The sequence below is a fragment of the Ursus americanus genome, chromosome 8 (genome assembly GCF_024610735.1).
Source record: "Ursus americanus isolate L20-20 chromosome 8, mUrsAme1.1.p, whole genome shotgun sequence".
In the NCBI taxonomy this organism is placed as follows: Eukaryota; Metazoa; Chordata; class Mammalia; order Carnivora; family Ursidae; genus Ursus; species Ursus americanus.
In genome coordinates, this window is record NC_142134.1 from 44,807,057 (window position 1) to 44,826,458 (window position 19,402).

General features: G+C 36.6%; 1 protein-coding gene across 12 annotated transcripts in view; it reads left to right on the forward strand.

The window, feature by feature from the left end:
• Positions 1–19,402, forward strand: part of FRYL (FRY like transcription coactivator) — a 249,123-nt gene that overhangs the window by 130,293 nt on the left and 99,428 nt on the right. For all 12 annotated transcript variants that reach the window (XM_087864148.1, XM_087864149.1, XM_087864146.1 and 9 more), the window contains 7 exons: positions 274–370; positions 9,890–9,969; positions 10,488–10,568; positions 12,319–12,487; positions 12,774–12,866; positions 17,553–17,651; positions 18,657–18,758. In XM_087864148.1, coding sequence (XP_087720274.1) covers positions 274–370; positions 9,890–9,969; positions 10,488–10,568; positions 12,319–12,487; positions 12,774–12,866; positions 17,553–17,651; positions 18,657–18,758 — 721 coding nt within the window. The remainder of the gene's footprint in view (positions 1–273; positions 371–9,889; positions 9,970–10,487; positions 10,569–12,318; positions 12,488–12,773; positions 12,867–17,552; positions 17,652–18,656; positions 18,759–19,402) is intronic.

Here is a 19,402-nt window from a genome sequence, read left to right on the forward strand (position 1 = left end):
AAATTTAAAATACTTTTCTTAACCGATTCCTTTAGAATGGGTTTAATTTTTGACAGTTATAATAGTGACATCTTTATCAATACTGTACAAAATACCTAACAGGAGAAAGAAAATGAGAATGTACATACATATTGGGTAATTTAAAAACAACTTGTACTGTCAGTTGCTGTAGGACACCATACATACAAGGAGCTCAGTAAATAACTATTAACCTATAGCTATTTTAAAATTTATGGTCTTAAATGCAATCCTAATTTGGGGTTCTTGTTTCAGGGATGAACAGCAACGTGAAAGAGATTATCTTCTTGAAAGGAGAGACTTAGCAGTAGATTTCATTTTTTGTTTAGTTTTAGTTGAAGTTCTAAAGCAGGTAAGAAGCTCTTTTGTCTGCAGAGTTTGTGTTTCTTATTCTTATTTTGCCTTCCCATTTCATTTACCTTATTTAGGATGTTATGTCTAAAATTCTGGCCCACGTTAACTAGATTTCTCCAGTGTAATTACGTGTCTTTCAGTTGCCCGGGGCTTTCGTGGTCCGTCCCTATCACTTCCTATTCTTTTTACCTTTGTAAAATGCCATCTAAGATAGATCTTGTTAGCCAAATTGAGCCGAATAGAAATTGGGTTACATATGAGCTTCTAGCTGTGAATAGAGTCTGCCTGTCATTCATCAACTTTAGTCCACTTTCAAAGAATTTTTCTTCCGAAGCCTTCGGGCCTACATTCCAACATGTAATAATTGCGCGCTTACAGTTAAGGGATACAGGCAGTTTGACATGGGGAGCACCAAATTGTCAAGTGCGAATGGTTTTGGACAAGTGAAAACACCTCAGGATAATAAATGTTTTAATGTTTATTCACTGTTTCTTAGGATGCTGGCATTGTGCTTATACTGCACTCATGAGTTTAACATCTGAATGGCATAAACAGTAAAGCTATAAACATATAATGTCTGGTTTCATATATATTTTCACTTGATATACATAAATACCTGATTTTGAAAGTTTTCTTTTTTTGGGTCAATTTTTGGTTTTTTATTTACTAAAATCCAGTAATTTGTTCAAATGCATGAAAGTATTTGGTTTTTTTTTTATAGTTTGTAGTCTTTAAAAAGCTATATATCATTCAAAGATGAGCCATATATTTCCATCCATGTACATTGTAATGTTTTGAAAAAGTTAGGAAACCTAAAAGAAGGAAAACAAATCACATTATGCATATGACATGTTTGGACAGGGATTTTGTTTTTGTTATACAAAATGAAATAGAATATATAATATGAAAGCAAACAGCAAATGTTAGATATTAAAGTTAATTGACAGCCAAATTTTTTTGGTGGAGGCAATATAAAATTATTTGAATTATATATTTCTTTATACTTTGCCTTTGTTTTTATAATGCATGTGAAAAATCATTGAAATCTGAATATCTGAAAGCTGCAAATAAGAATTTGAAATATGAAAAACAGATAAGTGAATTAATCTAAGGTGAAAATCATTTTAATTAATTTGTACCTTTCATAAAGTTCTTTCTGTAGGTGTAGGAAAGACATTTCCTCTGGGAGTTGTGCTAACAAGCCAGGTTTGCTTTCTGTGATCTCAGTTTCTCTGGGATCCTAAGACCGTGAGGCCAGCGTAATTAGGGATAGAAGAGCTTAGGACCAGAGCAGCCGTTGACCATGACTGGACTTTGCCTAGGACTCATAGTGGTTGACCTCTAGCATCTCCTGTGTGCTGATGTAGGTCATGTGAGGGATTTGGTAACCAGATTTGTACTTCTTTGCTTAATTAAATAATACAGGGTTTCTTCTTTTAGCAGGAGAAATTGTAAATTCCCCTAGACATTCAGGCCCCTCTCTGATCTGGCTCCATGGTGCCTTTTCTCCTCTGTTTCCCGAGACATTCTTTCACTTGCCAGTCAGTGTCTCCTCTGAAAGTTGCTCCTCATTGCAGTTTCAGAGCTTCCGTGCACAGACAACCCTATGTAAGTTTTTCTCTCTCCTCTTCCCCTCCCTCCCTCTCCTTTTCTCTCTCCTCTTCCCCTCCCTCCCTCTCCCCTGTCCTTTCCTCTTCCCCATTCTCTTGGTCTTCATCCTCCTTCCTTCCTCCTCCTAAAAAAGAATCCAGATAGCTCTTCTGGTGGAGAAAACCATAGGATCTATAAACTTCCATTGGGCTCATTTTTCAAGTCCATTCCACAAAATCCCTTCAGATCCATGGTTCACATGGACTCAAAGTGTGAAAAAAAAAAATACAACAGCCCTTTTTCTTTTTTTAAAGATTTTATTTATTTGTCAGAGAGAGAAAGTACAAGCAGGGGGAGTGGCAGGCAGAGAGAGAAGCAGGCTCCCCACTGAGCAAGGAGCCCAAAGTGGGACTCGATCCCAGGACCCTGAGAACGTGACCTGAACCAAAGGCAGACACTTAACTGCCTGAGCCACTCAGGTGTCCCTAGAACAGCCTTAATAGCTAATCTCTGTTTTTTGGTTCTATCACCATATTGTTCCAACCTACAGTGGCCTTTCCACTTGCTGTTTTCTCTCTTTTACCATTACCCTCATACTTTCACTCAAATGCACCCATGAAAGAATAAAATCTGTCACAAAGAACACAGAGATGCTTTATTTATTAAAAATCTTACATGGGTTTTTTCCCTCTTTTCCCTAGTAAAAGGGAAGTCTTTTTTAGCTTCTTTAAAACTAATAAAACCAGAGAAAATGAAGTAAAAATCAATAGAACTTTCTGAAATATCATGACAAACTAACCCAATTTTCTACCATGTCAAAGTGATGTAGGGTTTAATAGATCCAGAGACTAATCAATGTAATATATCTTGAATTTAATAGGACTTTTACTTTTGCCCCACATAAGAGACACATATTAAAATGTGACTCAGTTTTATTTTGATGATACGGACGGTCCCAGGAGTACTGAAGTATTGATACATGGTTGGGCCAGTCATAAGGAGGAGTAAATATTCCTAACGGGTTAGTTCTTGACCTCATATATTATAAATTTTTTGTTTCTTGAATATTTGTCATGTCTTCATGTGTGTTTAGAACTCTTTATGATGCCTAAAGGCTCTATATCTTTTGTTTTAGCCAGTCATTGTAATAAAACTGGGAGACAGCCAGGATAAGTGTTTTCATCCCAGCTCTGTCCCTTTCTTGCTGTGTAACTTGGGCGAGTTATTATCCACTACCTTTTCCCCTCTGTAAAAGAGGGATGATAATATCATTTTTCTAGAATCATGAGCGTTAAATACAGTAATGCCTGGGACATGGAAAGTGCTCCATAAATATTATCTGTTATTTTCATTTTGCAGATGAAGAAATGTTCTTAATTTAGTGACTTGCTGATGATTATAAAGCTAGTTCACTTTTTTACTCCCAAGTTTTCTCCCATTAATAATAAAAATATTGGTAAAGTCAGTGATACAAAATTAGGTGAAATGGCCAGCATCTTGGAAAATTAAATTAAAGTTTTAATCATAACAAGTTAAACAAAGAATTGAGTTAGTATAAATGTGATGAAATGCGTATGATTCACTGTGGGAACAAAATTAGTTCAAGATGATAGAGGACTAATTTTATTTTTCCAAGAAAGTCAAACATAATTTTGGGGTCATGGCCAACTGCCAGTTTTAGCATGTTAATACCAAAGGCCTTCAAAGTCATAGTAAAAGCATGTTTAAATGGCAACATAAACATTTAGAAAGTTTGAAGCAATTTTCACGTGAAATTTTAGACATTTACTCAATGAAACAAATAAGATTGGGAAACGTAGATTGTAAAACACTTGCAGCTCTTGGCTCAGTTTTATTCATGCTATTGTGAAGTATCAGAAGGTGGAGTACATCCTTGGTATTTTCAGATTTAACATTTGCATTTTCGATGTGGATGAGTTTCCCGAAGTTTATGCAGTTATTTGTGATTTTTTCTGAGGCTAAATGTACTCATTCCCCTTTGCACCGAAAGCTGGTCTTTCAGGTAATGAATGAGCTTTGCTGACTCCACAGTATCCGTATCTTAGCGTAATTTTGTTATTTTTCACTTTCATGATGTGATAAAAGCATTAAAGTTTGGGAGGTGGTGGTAGGAATGGCCTTGGAATAATACCTGGGTAATCTTTTTTTTTTTTTTTACGTTTATTAAGTAATCTCTATATGCAACGTGGGGCTGGAATGCATGACCCCGAGGTCAAGAGTCTCATGCTCCTCTGACTGAGCCCTCCAGGTGCCCCCAGGTATTCTTTAGAGTCTACTAGGTATATATCCTTCTGGAATGTTGAAGTAGAATTAAAGCTGCTTCTAAAATCACAAATGACAAGACCTGAAAAAGTCTTGATATTATGGGTGGGAATATAGAACTTTTCATCTATAAACTGAAATGGGATTCTGCTCCCCACCCCCACCCCGTTGCCTTTTTCTGAGATTTAGTTCGAGAATAGTTTTTATTATTATTATTATTTTTTTAAGATTTTATTTATTTTTTCGACAGAGATAGAGACAGCCAGCGAGAGAGGGAACACAAGCAGGGGGAGTGGGAGAGGAAGAAGCAGGCTCATAGCGGAGGAGCCTGATGTGGGGCTCGATCCCATAATGCTGGGACCACGCCCTGAGCCGAAGGCAGGCGCTTAACCGCTGTGCCACCCAGGCGCCCCTATTATTATTATTATTATTATTATTATTATTATTATTGAATATAAGGGGAGAAATTGGGATTTTAAGAATGTCTGAAAATATTCATTCTTAAAATTTTTAGAGGTGGTCCTTTTTTTCTTCCAAAAATTAAAAATAAGACATATTTCTTCTTTCACTTCTATTTCTGTGTCTCTTCTGGCTACAGTATGATAAAATTTAAAGCTTTCTCTCCTTATTTGTTTCCCTTATTAAATGCATTTTTATATGCCAGAAACTGGGCATACAGTATTTTCTAGAGAAGTACACATCAGCTTCTGAACTTTTGTTCCCTCATCTGTAAGATAGGGAAGAAGTATCTACCTTGTAAGACTAAGTGTTACAAGTAATATTTATAAAAATGCCTACCTAATATCTGACACACAGACACATAAAAAGTGTTGATGGTGACCATAGTAGGGCTAGTAGGGTAGTAATAAAGAGTACACAGCATGGGTAAGTAGTGTCCCTAGCTGTCATTGTTAGACTTCCAACGTCGCTGGACCACGTAAGACGGTTTAGGAGAAATTACAGGTTTAAGTTAACTTGTATTTCATATCTCTGGCTTAGAGCACATTAAACATCCCTGTGAGGAAATCAATATGGTAAAACCATAACACAGCACAGTAAGTGGAGTATAAAAAATTAAACCACATAAAATGCAGTGTTGCATTATTGCAAGGTCAGTGAAATGTCTGCGGCCAGCCTGTATGATGAGCACCGTGAATTCTGGAACAGGTTCTGGAAGTCAGGCTGCTTGATCCAAGTACAGCCTCTTCCTGACTGAAGTTTGTCATCACCTGGTGGTAGATGTGTGCCCCATTTTAACCATCAGTAGGTAGCCAAAGGGCTGACTGGGATGCATGGGACAGCAGCATTGATGATAGTAATTGTTTTTGTTACCTTAGGGCCTATTGATGGGCCCAGTTGAGGGAAGATCCGGTTGGGAGAATACATCTGCCTCATTGCTTCTCGAATGGGCCCTGGTTTCCTGCCACTTTCCCTACCAGGCTTTCCTCTCAGTATCTCCATCCTTATATTCTAGTCCCTTCGTGTGCCCTACTTTCTCAGGAGGTAAGAATTTTGGCCTAGTCCCTTTTAGAAAAAGGTGGAAAAGTGAGAGGACAAGAATCAATCTCCAATTGTATTATACTCGATTTTTCATTCTCTCAGGGGCAGTGATTATAGCGTTCCAGTCTGTTGTCTATGTTTTATAGGTGGGGAAGTGGAAACTTGCTCAAGGTTATATAACTAGTAAAAAGAGAAGCTGTGGCTTGATTAAACCAAAATCCATGGTCTTTCTACATTTTCATCATTATAGTGAAGAAAATATTTTTATTTATTGTATAAAGGTTTGATTATAGTTTACTTATAATAAATCCATCAGCTTGGTGTGTATAAAAGCACTTTGGGAATATATTTTGAGTTTCTTCTTAATGTGAGATAATAGTATTGTCCTAAAAAGAGGCATTCACAGTACCAAGTAAAAGGTTGTCATGCCTCTACTTAATTGATCAGCTAATATTCTGAAATTCCTATATCAATAAAACATGATTGTTACACTTCTATGAGGAAGTGTCTGCCTATAAAAGATGGAAAAGGGGGAGTGGGAGACTTTTTTTTAAGATTTTATTTATTTATTTGTCAGAGAAAGAGAACACAAGCAGGGGGAGCAGCAGGCAGGGGGAGAAGCAGGCTCCCCCGTGAGCAAGGAGCCCGATGCAGGACTCTATCCCTAGACTCTGGGATCATGACCTGAGCCACACAGGTGCCCCTGAAAAGCTTTTTATAATTATACAGTCGATCATAAAATTCCTAGTTAAGTATTTCTAATTGCTAAAGAAATTCTGGGTTTAAAATTTATTCTTCCAAAGTGGGGCAAAGGCTAAGGTTATTCTTCTAGAGTCTGAATTCTTGAACCTTACTGTGTAGAATAAATTCAGTTCCTGTGCAATTAACAGGGGATTTTCAAAGCTTGGCTTCTACAAACAGATGAATGAACTTCTTTCCTGTGTCATCAGGTTTCTACTTTTAAAAGGTTCATTGAGAGCTAAGAAAGGTAGAGTTTGGATTACAGCTGCTTCCTCACTTAATTTGATTTTGTGATGGAGCACATTTTCTTCATTTTCTTCAAATTGAATTCCAGGTACAGGCTTTTAGCGCAGTCCCAATTTCTAGGAAATCTGAGACGAATGCTCTCTCGGATCCTCATCTGGTCGACAACAAGTATCAGTCTGCTTAGCCAAGATAAAGCTATAGCCTTCCATCCTGGAGTAAAAGTTCACCAGGAGCCTTTCAAAGCTGCATTAGCTGCATGCCTCCCTCTGCTTGGACAGCATCGTAAAAATGGTGCTAGTATTCTCCTTTGTTGTGTGAGTTCAGTCGCTGTCTCATTGAGCTCAATACACCTCGATGAATAGTTGCTGCATTTCTTGTATCTCTTGCTCCTCATTGCAGTGTAATTGTGGTTACTGTTTCTCATGCCTCTCTCCTATTTACTGGGTTTGAACTAGCTCCTGATCATTATTCAGGACTGAATTCAGCTCCCTCCTGATAGACTCCTGATTTACCTTTGTAAAAAATAAATTATCTTTATTTTAAATAAAAATCTCTCCTTTATCAAACCCTCAAGAAACGTTCTCTGTCCATCTCTGAATAATTAGAGTTCCCTGCTGTTCTTTTCCCCAGTCTAGTTTGTGGCTTTCTTGATAAATTAAGATCTCGATTACATTTTTATCCTATTGATGAGGTGTTCTCCAATATATAGTGGTAAGTTTTTTTAAGGAAATGTAGAATTCCTGTGTGTTTTGTTTTCCTTTAATTGGACTTCAGGGTCACAGAATGGGATAAATCATGATCCTGGTTCAAGATACACTGTTATCACTGTTCTCCGTGTGGCTGCCTTTGTATTTGTTTACAATAAATATAATGGTTACCTCTGGGCCCAAAATACCTATAGCTTAAGCCTAATTATGTGAATCTCTCCTAGTTCACTCCCTGGCTCCCCCCTTACCATTATACCGATTTTTATGTTAATTATTCTCTTTAAAAAATGTTTTCATATATGTTTGAATAGTAGGTTTTTTCTGGCTTTGAATTTTCTAGAAAAAAAAAGTATCATACTGTATGTTGTCCTCTGGGACTGACTTTTTCACTCAACGTTATGTTGCTAAGATTAACCCATGAAGTGTGTAACTATACATAATTATTTTCTTAGGCATATAATTGCTAGTGTAGTGGAGCTCCACCCTCATAAGTTCATTCCTAGAGCCCTGCAAATTAAATGACAAACATCACATTAACAGGAGAAAAGGTTTATTACATAAGCATATGGAGGTTTTCATGGAAAAGAAGTTGAAGACATAAAGAATGGTTAGACCCTAAAATTTAACAAGGAGCAATACATTGTGAAATGACAAGACAACGAAAAAGTGTCTGGGCTTCTAGGGGTGGTAAATTGGGGGAAGGAAAATATGTGGGGGAAACTAATGGAAGATAGGGGCTGTTTAGTAAGCTTTGTGCAGACCTATGTCATGGTCAGCTTTCTGTTCTGATGATAATGGTTGTTGTTTTCTTGGTATGGGAAAGAGGAGGAGAGGCTGGAGAGCTTTTCCCGCACCTGCTGTTTGTCAGTTGCCTTCAGCTCAGAATGATTCTCATGCCAAAGTGCCATACTTTGTGGTGGCATCCTTTGATCTGCTTCACTGGATTGTGGGCTATCTAAAAAAATTGATTTAAACTTAACACCGGCAATGTCTATGAAACCCCATTCATGGCCATTATCTCTACTCTTTGGTATCATCAGACTTTTCCCTGTTGAGTAGGTGTAAAATGATACCTTGTGTATTTTCATTCTCCTTATTACTAATTAAATCAAGCATCTCTTCATATGTATTAGGAATAAGCCCATCAAAGGACAAAAACAGAGAAGTGTATAGCCTTGCCAAAAGCCTTTAAAGAAGTGAAAAGATATCCCATGTGAACGTAGAAGAATACAGTGAGCCCCAAATTGATGTATAGATTGATTGCAACTCCAGTAAAAGTCCTGACAGTTTTTGCATAACTTGGAAGGGTGACTCTAAGTTGAATATGGAGGAACAGTGGTCCCAAAATGGCTAAGCTCTCTCTGAAGAAAAATAAGGGGGACTTCAGTACCAGAGATCAGAACTTATTCATAAAGTCTAATAATGAAGACTGGATGATTTTAGTACCAACATATAAAAATTGATAGAATAGTGAGCTCAAAAACAGACCCACACATACATAGACCTTGAATACATACCAGTGTTGACCTGTATAATCTTTGATCCACCAGTTCTTCCTTTTGGACTCTTGCCCCTGGAACTGTACAAGTATGTAACATTAAATGTACAAGATGTTTATTGTATAACATTATGTATATTGATTATTGAAAATCTGAAATGAAATGGTCAGCAATAGGAAGCTCATTAAAAAATTATACTGAGTAGTATATGGCCATTGAAAAGAAAGGAGGAGCTCTAAGTACTGACGTGGAAAGATGCAGCACTTTGTTAAGAAAACTAAGGTGTGTATGTGTGGGTGTGGGTGTGTGTAGGGAAAAATCTGGAAGGATAGATACCAAGATATTAACGGTGATTATAAAAGGGGGAAGGGGCGGGGATTTTACTTTCTGGCTTAAATATTTTGATTTGTTTTACATATGAAGAAGTAGCATATAACTTCTAAAGAACTAAACAAAGATATTTAAATGACAAATTTCTAATACGAATAAGGCCACAAATAGTTTTAAATTGTTGGAAAAGGTGGTGTCATTTTGGCTCCTGTTGATGATAGAAAATCAGAGTAATGGAATGTGTGGCTGGCTCAGCTAGAGGTTGCTTTCCTATACGTGGTGCAGAGAGGTGCATGTGGGTGTCTTCCTAATTTCCAGACAGTAACAATTATAGTTACATCAATCACAACTACTTTTTCCCCTTTATGGACTGTAGTTCAAGGATTTGTGATTATGGAGCTAACATTCTTAAATTTAGAGCTTATTAAATTAGATAGGTAACTGAATTCTCAGAGAAAATAATAACATCCTTAGAAAAAGGGAAGATTGACTAATTAGTAATAGATCATATCATGGAAATGAAAACTGGCTATTGATTTAATTAGTTGAAATGTGGAGAACATTCAGAAAAGACTTGTAACCTACTTAGCTCTTGCTGACTTGATAATTTTTTTGTTCTAGATTCCTGTTCATCCTGTGCCCGATCCCTTAGTTCATGAAGTTCTAAACTTAGCTTTTAAGCACTTTAAACATAAGGAAGGGTAAGTAAAATACTAGCTTGGGATCGTTGCTGTTCTCTGCAGGCCAGGTTTAGACCATTTACTTATAATTCAAGCTCTCATTGATGATTTGTTTTTAGAGTTCAAAGCATTTATCTTTCTTTCTTTCTTTTTGAATCCACACAAAATGCTTATAGGAAAGTTATTTTCTGTTGTTGGTTTTTTGTTGTTTGTTTGTTTTTAAGACTCCACACCTAATAGTGGGGCTTGAACTCAGTTCAAGAGCCACATGCTGTACTGACTGAGGCAGCCAGGTGCCCCCATAGGAAAGATTTTATTAAAATAATTCTTAAGACTATTGATTGGATTTATGGGAATTAGAAGGTTAAATTTTGTGACACAGTAAAGTCCAGAAAGAAGAAAATTCATGTGGTTTTTATTATCTTATAGATGAATCTTCAGAAGAAAAAAAAATGTATAACACCCCGATAAGAAATTTTCAGATGTATTAGGAAGAGTTTGTAGAAAAATTTGATAATACATTTGTTCTCTTATTTTAGATATTCAGGAACCAACACTGGGAATGTGCACATTATTGCCGATTTATATGCAGAGGTCATAGGGGTTCTTGCCCAATCAAAGTAAGTATTGCAAATCACTGATTTCAATTTGTGTTTTAGAATGCTTCATTACTAATATGGTAGATACAGTTTTGGATCTTTTTTTTTTTTTTTTCATAGTTTGAAGTCTACCGGACCTTTTATTACTTAGCTGCTCTATTCCTTAGAGGATTTAAAAGTTACATCCATACATTAATTTCACAACTTGTTTTCATTTATTTGGGGTTTTCCATAAATGTGTGAATTGAGGAAGTCGGAAATTACCGGGAAGAGTCAGGACATTATTTCCTATTTTTAACTATTTTATGAGAAGTCTTTTTTTTTTTTTTCTTTTTTTAAGAACTCTACAGAGCTAATAATGACTTTTAATACTTTCTAGTTGAGTACTTTCATTTCTGAGATAGCAGTGCCGTGTCTTCCTCCTAATTATCTTATTTGTCTTAGCACCAGAGTTTTGGATAGGTAGAAGAGATATCAAAAAAGAGAAAGGAGATACTAGATTACTCCATAAAGGTGTTGTTCATTAGAAGTTACACTCATTGAATTGCCTTGAACCGTCATTATAGTAAACAGTAAAAAAGTTTGTCTTTAGTGTCTTGTGGTTGCTCTGAAGACTATGGAAGATTTTGAATTTCCTTTGTTGCTACTGGGAAATTTGTAAGGTAAAAAGTTATCAATGAAGATTTTCTTGGATGTCATTTAAAGAGTCTTTGGTCCTGAAATCATCAGATAAAAACCTTTCTAAATTCCAAGAAGCCAAGTACAATTCTTGTTCATGTTTAGTTCCTGTGATATTAGTAACTAATAATTATTATGAGAAATTTAATAAAAGAGAAAAACCCTTGGATTCTAGTGTTTGCAATGGGAAGGTTTTTATCCACTTTTTATTTTCTTTAAAAAATGCAAAAGAACACATTCATGGAAAATGGTATTTTATTCCCCAGGACTCAAATGGAAGTGGATAAGTAGTACTTTCTATCATGTATCCATATTTCATTAGTATGCACTATTTTTTTCCCCCTCTGTAGTCAGTGACAATTGGAAAATATGCTTCATTTGTCATTTTTGCTTTCGGGAACTGGTTTCCCCAAGTAACATAAATAGTAAAATCTTTAGCTGTTTCATATTATATAGAGGGGGGAAATGAAGTAGTATTGGTTTTTAAATTGTTAGGTATCTTTTTGTAGTGTAAACAGAAAAAAATAACACCTTATTAGTTGTGGTGATTTGAATCCAGGATGGTGCTCATATTTGAAAGCATTTCGGTTCTTTTGCTTATTCACATTTAGGGGAGACCGTGTCCTCCCATTCCTCTCCTTCAGTTTTTCTCCAGTTTGATTGGTTCATGTCTTTGAACAAATTTGTAGTCCCTAATCTGTTCTCCATATAACTCAAATTATAGATTTTATAAAAAGGAGCCTTAAAAATTAGAGACACTATCTGATTTACAGGGGGACATTTTATGAGTGGATTATTTGATTTTTTTATTATGATTATTGTTAAATGATCATGGAGCTGTATTGATGCTATGATAGGAATAAAGAAGTCTTATTTTATCTCCTTATGGAATTTCTAATTTTAAAATAAATGGACAGCAGATTTGGAATGACAAATAACATTGTTTTTCTCTATGCTTTTCTGGTCATTTTGAGGGGGGGGCAAGAAAAGCGATGATGTTTCAGTACAATATCTTTAGATTTCCACCTTGAATATCATGTGGGAAATTAGTGTTTTAAATCCGTACCGTATCATATATTCATGTACATTCAAGGTTTCAGGCTGTGAGGAAGAAGTTTGTGACAGAATTGAAGGAACTACGGCAAAAAGAACAGAGTCCACATGTGGTCCAAAGCATCATCAGCTTAATAATGGGAATGAAGTTTTTTCGAGTAAAAATGTATCCTGTAGAAGATTTTGAAGCATCATTTCAGTTCATGCAGGTGACCTACCTTCTTCATTGCAGGAATTAGAATTAGCCTCAGAATGGTTATTCTTGCTCCTCATGACTTTTTTAAAAGAAACAAAATGTATATAAATTAATGACATGGTTATTAATTCTTTACTCCAAATGTTAAATCTGTCACAGATATGAATTAACTTTCTTTATTAATTTGAGCATGTTTTCACTTTTTGGTAAAATGACAGTATTTACAATATGATCATGATATTAAAAAGTCTTAACTCTTCCTCTTGTGTGAACCTAATATATACCTCTTTCCCCCCAAGGAATGTGCTCAGTATTTCTTAGAAGTAAAAGATAAAGATATAAAACATGCACTTGCTGGTTTATTTGTGGAGATTCTTATCCCTGTAGCTGCTGTAAGTATATTTTAATTTTTATATTATATGTTAAAAGTACCTTTTCGCTGAAGAAGTTGCCACATGAAATAGTCTTACTTTCTGATAATTTCATGGACTAATAAGTGGAAACTTTGAATGTAATGTGGATATGGGGAAAATGGTTATTGGCCAAATGCCAGTATAACATTGATTAGTCTTTTAATGAAAAGAATGGGCCCAGGCCCTTCAGAGTCACAGACTGTTAGGAGGGCAGAGTATTGACGATCTAGCTGAAGTAGGCTCAGTGCAACAAACTGCATTTACTCATGGCTTCTGCTTCCTACAATGTGGTCGCCATTTTAATGGCCTCTGAAGAAATTAAAAGTACTATATAATATGTACCTTGGAATTTACAGGACTGTCTCATTCTAAGTGTTCTATTCTGTAGTTGCTGTTGACGTTCATCACACTTGTCAAACTATATATTCTAAATTATTTAGAAAATAGGCTTATTGTAAATATGATCGCGCTAACATCTAGGGAAGCAGATTTATAAAAGCCTTTGTTGGTATAAAAGCAGTGTGTTATTTGAAAATAATTTTTGCAGTTACTAGTAACAGCATGCTATAAATAGGCTTAAGGGATTTTATAATACTTAGATGCCAGGTTTTTTGTTTCCCACGGGTTTTTTTTTTTTCTAACCCAACTCAGTTGTTGTGTGTATGTGATACGCTTCTCACTTTCAGTTACTGCACACTGCTATGTAAGTATTCTTTTCATATATATCATTATTTCATTTTTAAACTTGAGGTAAAATTGACATATAATAACTATACATACTTAAAGCATACAGTTTGGCATGTGTATGCACCAATGAAACCATCACCACCATCAAGATAATGTACGTATCTGGAGCTCCTGGGTGGCCCCGTCGGTAAAGCATCTGACTCTTGATTTTGACTCAGGTCATGACCTCAGGGTTGTGAGATCAAGCCCCACATCGGGCTCTGCACTGGGCATGGAGCCTGCTTAAGATTCTCTCTCTCCCTCTCCTTCTGCTCCTGCCCCCAAAAAGATAATGTACATATCTATCACACCCTAAAAGTTTCCTTTTTTTTTTTTTTTAATTTTTAAATTTAAAAAATTGTTTTAAATATCCTCCTTCCACTCACCCCTCCTTTGGGTAGTGCAACTATCGATCTTCTATCTATCACTCTACATTCGTTTTGGTTTTCCCAGAATTTTATGTCAATGGAATGTACAAAGCCATTTTTGGCTTCTTTTACTCTGCATAATTATTTTGAGTTCCAACTATGTTGTTTAGTATATCTGTGGGTTTTTCCCTTTTTGAGTAGTATTTCATTTATATAGATATACTGTGGTTTGGTTATGTGTTCACCTGTTTTTAGACATTGGGTTGTTTCCAGTTTTTGGCTGTTACAAATAAAGCTGCTATGAACACTTATGCACAGCTCTGTGTATGGGACATATGCTTTTATTTCCTTTGGGGGAAATGTCTAGGAGTGCGATTGGTGGACTAGATGGTAGGTATATGTTTGATTATTAAATTGTCAAACTGTGTTCCAAAATTGTTTCACATTTTGCATTCTAAGGAGCTGTGAGAGTTCTAGTTTCAACACATCCTCACCAACTCTTGCTTTAGCGAGTTGTTTTAGTTTTAGCCATTGTGCTGATGCACGAGCACAGAGCCCAAATTGGGGCTCGATCCACGACTCACGAGATCACGACCTGACCCGAAACCAGGAGTCGGAGGCTTAACCAATTGGGCCACTCAGGCACTGTAATATATTTTAAAAATATGTTTTAGATGCAGATATTTTATCAGATATATGCTCTGTGAATATTTTCTCCTAGTCCATCATTTATTTGTCTTTTCATTCTCTTAACTGTCTTTGGAAGAGAAGTTTTGATGAAGTCTGACTTATCATTTTGTTTTTCATAAATTATGCTTTTCATATCATATCTAAGAAGCCTTTGCCTGACCCAAGGTCACAAAGGTTTTCTCCTGTATTTCAGTTTTAGGATTTAATTTTAGGTCAGTGGTCCATTTTGAGTTAATTTTGTGTATGGTTGAGGTATGAACTGGTTTTGTTTTGTTTAAGTTTTGTTTTGTTTTTACGTATGATATCCAGTTATTCCAGCACCATTTGACCATTTGTTGACAAGACAGTTCTTTCCAAGTAGCTTAGTTTTTTGTTAAAAAATCAGTTGACTAGGGGGCGCCTGGGTGGCACAGTCAGTTAAGCATCTGCCTTTGGCTCAGGTCATGATCTCAGGGTCCTGGGATCCAGCCCCACATCAGGCTCCTTGCTTAGTGGGGAACCTGCTTCTCTCTCTCTCTCTCTCTCTGTCTCTCTCCCTCTCCCTCTCCCTCTCCCTCTCTCCTTCTCTCCCTCTTTCCCTCTCCCTCCCTCCCTCCCCCCTCCTCCCCCTCCTTTATCCTCCCCCCTGCCACCTTGCTCATTCTCTCTCTCTCTCTCAAATAAATAAAATCTTTAAAAAAAAATCAATTGGCTCTGTATGTCTGATTCTGTTATGTTCCATAATGGTTTTATAAGTCATAGGTTTATTTTATCAAAAAGAAAACAGACTAGTCACATGGCTAAAAACTAGAGTGGGAGGCTATCTGACTCAGACTACCTGCAAGGCTATAATTCATGACTTTTGTTATTACCCATTAAAAAAAAATCTTCAAATATTGAACTATAAGTAAATATTCAGAGACAGGTATAAAAAAATCATGCCAATTACTGTCATTAATATTTGAAATTCTTCACTTTCCTTAAAATTCCCTGTCTACCTTTTCTAAACATGCTCTAGACAGGACCCGACTACCACAATCAATTCATATGAATACAGGGGTCACAAGCCATTTAATTCAATATTATAAAATGAAAGTCTAAACTACACTTTGATTTCCCAACATGAAAATAAATTTCTCCACTTTTAAAATTTTCAACTAAAGTAAAGCCTGAATAAATGGAAAGTTACTAACTTCCATTTCTAGCCAAGATGGTATAATTTATAAGACCATTTATGAAACATCAGTTTTAGTCTATTATCGTTAGTACATGTACTTCAGTTTCTTTTTCTAGAAGTGATTTGAATTACTGCTTATCCAATCCCAAACTGTCATTGGTGCTTCCCCCTCATGTGAAAATCTAGTTTTGCCGGTACCTAACTGGAATTAGGTTGTATTTTTAAGGTAATTAAAAGAAGCAGGTTGTAGGAAGAAAGACCTTTGACTGTGGTCCATTAATACTGCATTGCCTGATTCTTCTTTTTTTGCCATGTTTGCTTTTACAGTTTGTTGGCTAAGGCAGCCCTAACAAAGCACCCCAAACTAGATGGCTCAAACACAACAGTATTGTTGACTCACAGTTAGGGTGGCTGGATGTCTGAGACCAAGGTGTTGGCAGGTTGACGCCTCCTGAGGCTGTGGGGAGGAATCTTTTCCGTGCCTCTCACCTAGTTTCTGACATCTTCGACATTCCCTGGCTTATAGAACCATCACCTGAGCTCTGTCTTCATTTTTACATGGCATTCTCCTTGTGTACGTCTTTGTTCAAATTCTTTTTTTTTCCCCCTAAGGACACCCATCATGTTGGAGTAGGGTCCTCCTACCCCAATAGGGCTTCATCCTAACTTAACTAATTACATGTGCAATGAACAAATTACATCTGCAGTTTCCAAATAAGGTCACACATTATGAGGTACGCAGAGTTAGGACTTCAATATCTGAATTCAGGTTACGGGAGAGGTGACAGTTTAACCCATAGCACCCACTCTGCATGTAGAGCTCCTTCTGTCTGGAACATTCTTGCCTCTTTAATAATCTCCCCCACCTCCTTTGCCTGGTTGGACTCTACTTATTCATTACATGTATGGAGTGCTTTCTTTGTATCAGAGCCTCTTCTATGCAAAGGGAATGCAGGAATGATAGGATAGGAAAGACTCCCTCTCTTATAGAGCTGCCTTTAGTGAAGAAAACAGATATCATCTAGTATGTAAAATATAGAGTATGTAGATGGTGATAAGTACTATGGAGAAATGTAAAGTAGGGCGGGGGAGAAGAATTGCTGAAGGGGGAAAGAAGTTGGAATTTTAGCTGAAGTGATTAGGTGAGACCTCCACCTCGAAAGAGGTGGAAACAACTGAGCAAAAATTAAAGGAACGAGGGATTGAGGTGTGCTGTATCTGGCAGAAGGGCTTTTTGGGCAGAAGACACCAGTGCAGGCACCCTGAAGCAGGACCATGCATGGTAGGCTCTAGGAACAGCAAGGAAGCTAGCTGATGGGGCCAGATCCCAGCGCAGGAGGGCAGGGTAGTGGAGGACAAGGCCAGGGGTTACGCGGGGAACTACTCTCTTTCAGGGAAGAGGAGCTGGATTCAGCTTAGGTGTTACTTCCTTGTGGAGGTTTTCTGTAGGGGCCCCTCCTGCGAGCCCAGAGCACAGACTTTCCTCTTGCAGCATCCGTTGTAGCACATGCAAATGGCCTGTTCCCTTATCTAAGTTCTCAGGGCAGGGACCAAGTCGATCTTAGTTACTGAACAGTTGCTCATTTGGCAGTTCGCAGGATTCAGTGAGATAGTCGTGAATTACTAACCGATTTCAACCTTTACAGAAATTTCTTGTAATTCTTGTATAGTTTAATCTAACGTTTGTAACCATTTTCTTTCTTTTTCTATTATCTTTTGACCTAGGCTGTTAAAAATGAAGTGAATGTTCCCTGTTTGAAAAATTTTGTGGAGATGCTGTATCAGACTACTTTTGAACTGAGCTCCAGGAAGAAGCATTCATTGGTATTGAAAAATGTTTCAAACCTTTACATGTTTCATTAGGAGTTAGAGTAATTGATTTATTCAGGAGAGATTTAAAAGAAGTATAAAAACGGAAATTTTAATATCCAAAATGCAACATAAGGGCAAGTTTTATATATTTTTCCTGCTCTTTTTAAGACTCTATTCCTAATTGGACTAGCTCTACATTTGCTAGGCTATTCAGACTTCATTCTAGGTGTTTACCTGTCTTAACAGGGGCTTTACATTATGTATTATACTATGTGGAAGGTTGAATATATTCCTATTAAACTATAAATTCCCTTATTTTACATTATAATAATTGCACTCAGAAGTATTAGATTAGTTAGGAACCATTGTCTAATTACATCATTTCTGTTTAGAGATTTAAGGCTCCCCCCCCACACTTAAGCACCCACTTCATACTAACGTTAAAGGAGTTTCTGTAAATTTTTGTGCAGTTTGGAGAAAGTGTGGAGAATTAGACAAATACTTGACCACACGAGGTAGAGATCTAATCATGAATAAACAGTGAGTGTGCCAGGCGTTGAACTAAGTGCTTTGCATTCTTTGTTTTACTTCAAGCCTCCCAGCCCTTAGGAGATGCCTCATTATTATTCTGCGCTCCACATGTTAGGAAAGTGAGCCTTGGAGCACTTGATGTATCCACCCTGAAGTCATGTATCTGGCAAATAGAAAGCTGGAACTTTAATGCCAGTCTGTCCTTGATGCCAGGGCCTGCGTTCCTAACCACTGTACTGGTTGAAAGAACGATGGGTCTACGGAAAAATAAAAGCATGAGGTGAAATAGATTAAGGAGTTGTTCTTATAGAAAATTTGCCCTTTATCATTTTTTGTTAGATTACTGTATGAGATCGTACTTCGTATGACAAATGGGAACACTGCCTCAAAAAATTTACTTCTTTTTGTTGATGAGAATAAATATAATTTACAGATCCAGTGTGTTGTCATGAAAAATGTTAATTCCCTTTTCCCTCTCTCCTACAGGCTCTGTATCCACTAATTACCTGCCTGTTATGTGTCAGTCAGAAACCGTTTTTTTTAAATAACTGGCATATTTTCCTACAGAACTGTTTGTCACATTTAAAGGTAAGATGTAATCACATTTCTGACCTGTAAATATTCTGACTGTCGTACATTCTCTTATGCATATATATTGAACAGTATGTAATAAAGCTTTCATTATTATTGGTGCATTTGAATAGTAATGCTTTACCGTATTGCTTTTCTTGTACATCATTCTTTCTGTGGGGAATCACGTATTGACACGAATAAGCTTTTGATTGAAAATTTAGTTTGTCTTAATGCAAAATTGTACATTTTTAACAACTGTTGTTTATATTATCTTAGATCTAGCAATATTTGTTCATAAATAAATTCCTTTAGAATTGCAGAGTATTAATCTTACAGAACCCTCCAGATACTTATTTTGTGTTTCATTTTGAGAAAATTAAGTAATGTTGGCCTCAGTCTGAAAGTGAAACAAGCCTTGATAATAAAATGTCACTAAAAGCACATTTAATGTAAGTATGCCCAGCCAAATCTAAAAGCCTGGTATTGGCTCCACATGGATCCAGAAGTTCCTGAAATGATTCTGCCTTGAATCAAGAGATAGTTGTTACTAACACTGTTTGGCGCATCCATGTCTGGTCTCTCTTAGTGTTGTCACCCAAACTGTGCAATAGTAGCATCTGTATCTTCCCAGGGTGCTCTGCTAGCGGGATCGAACAGGA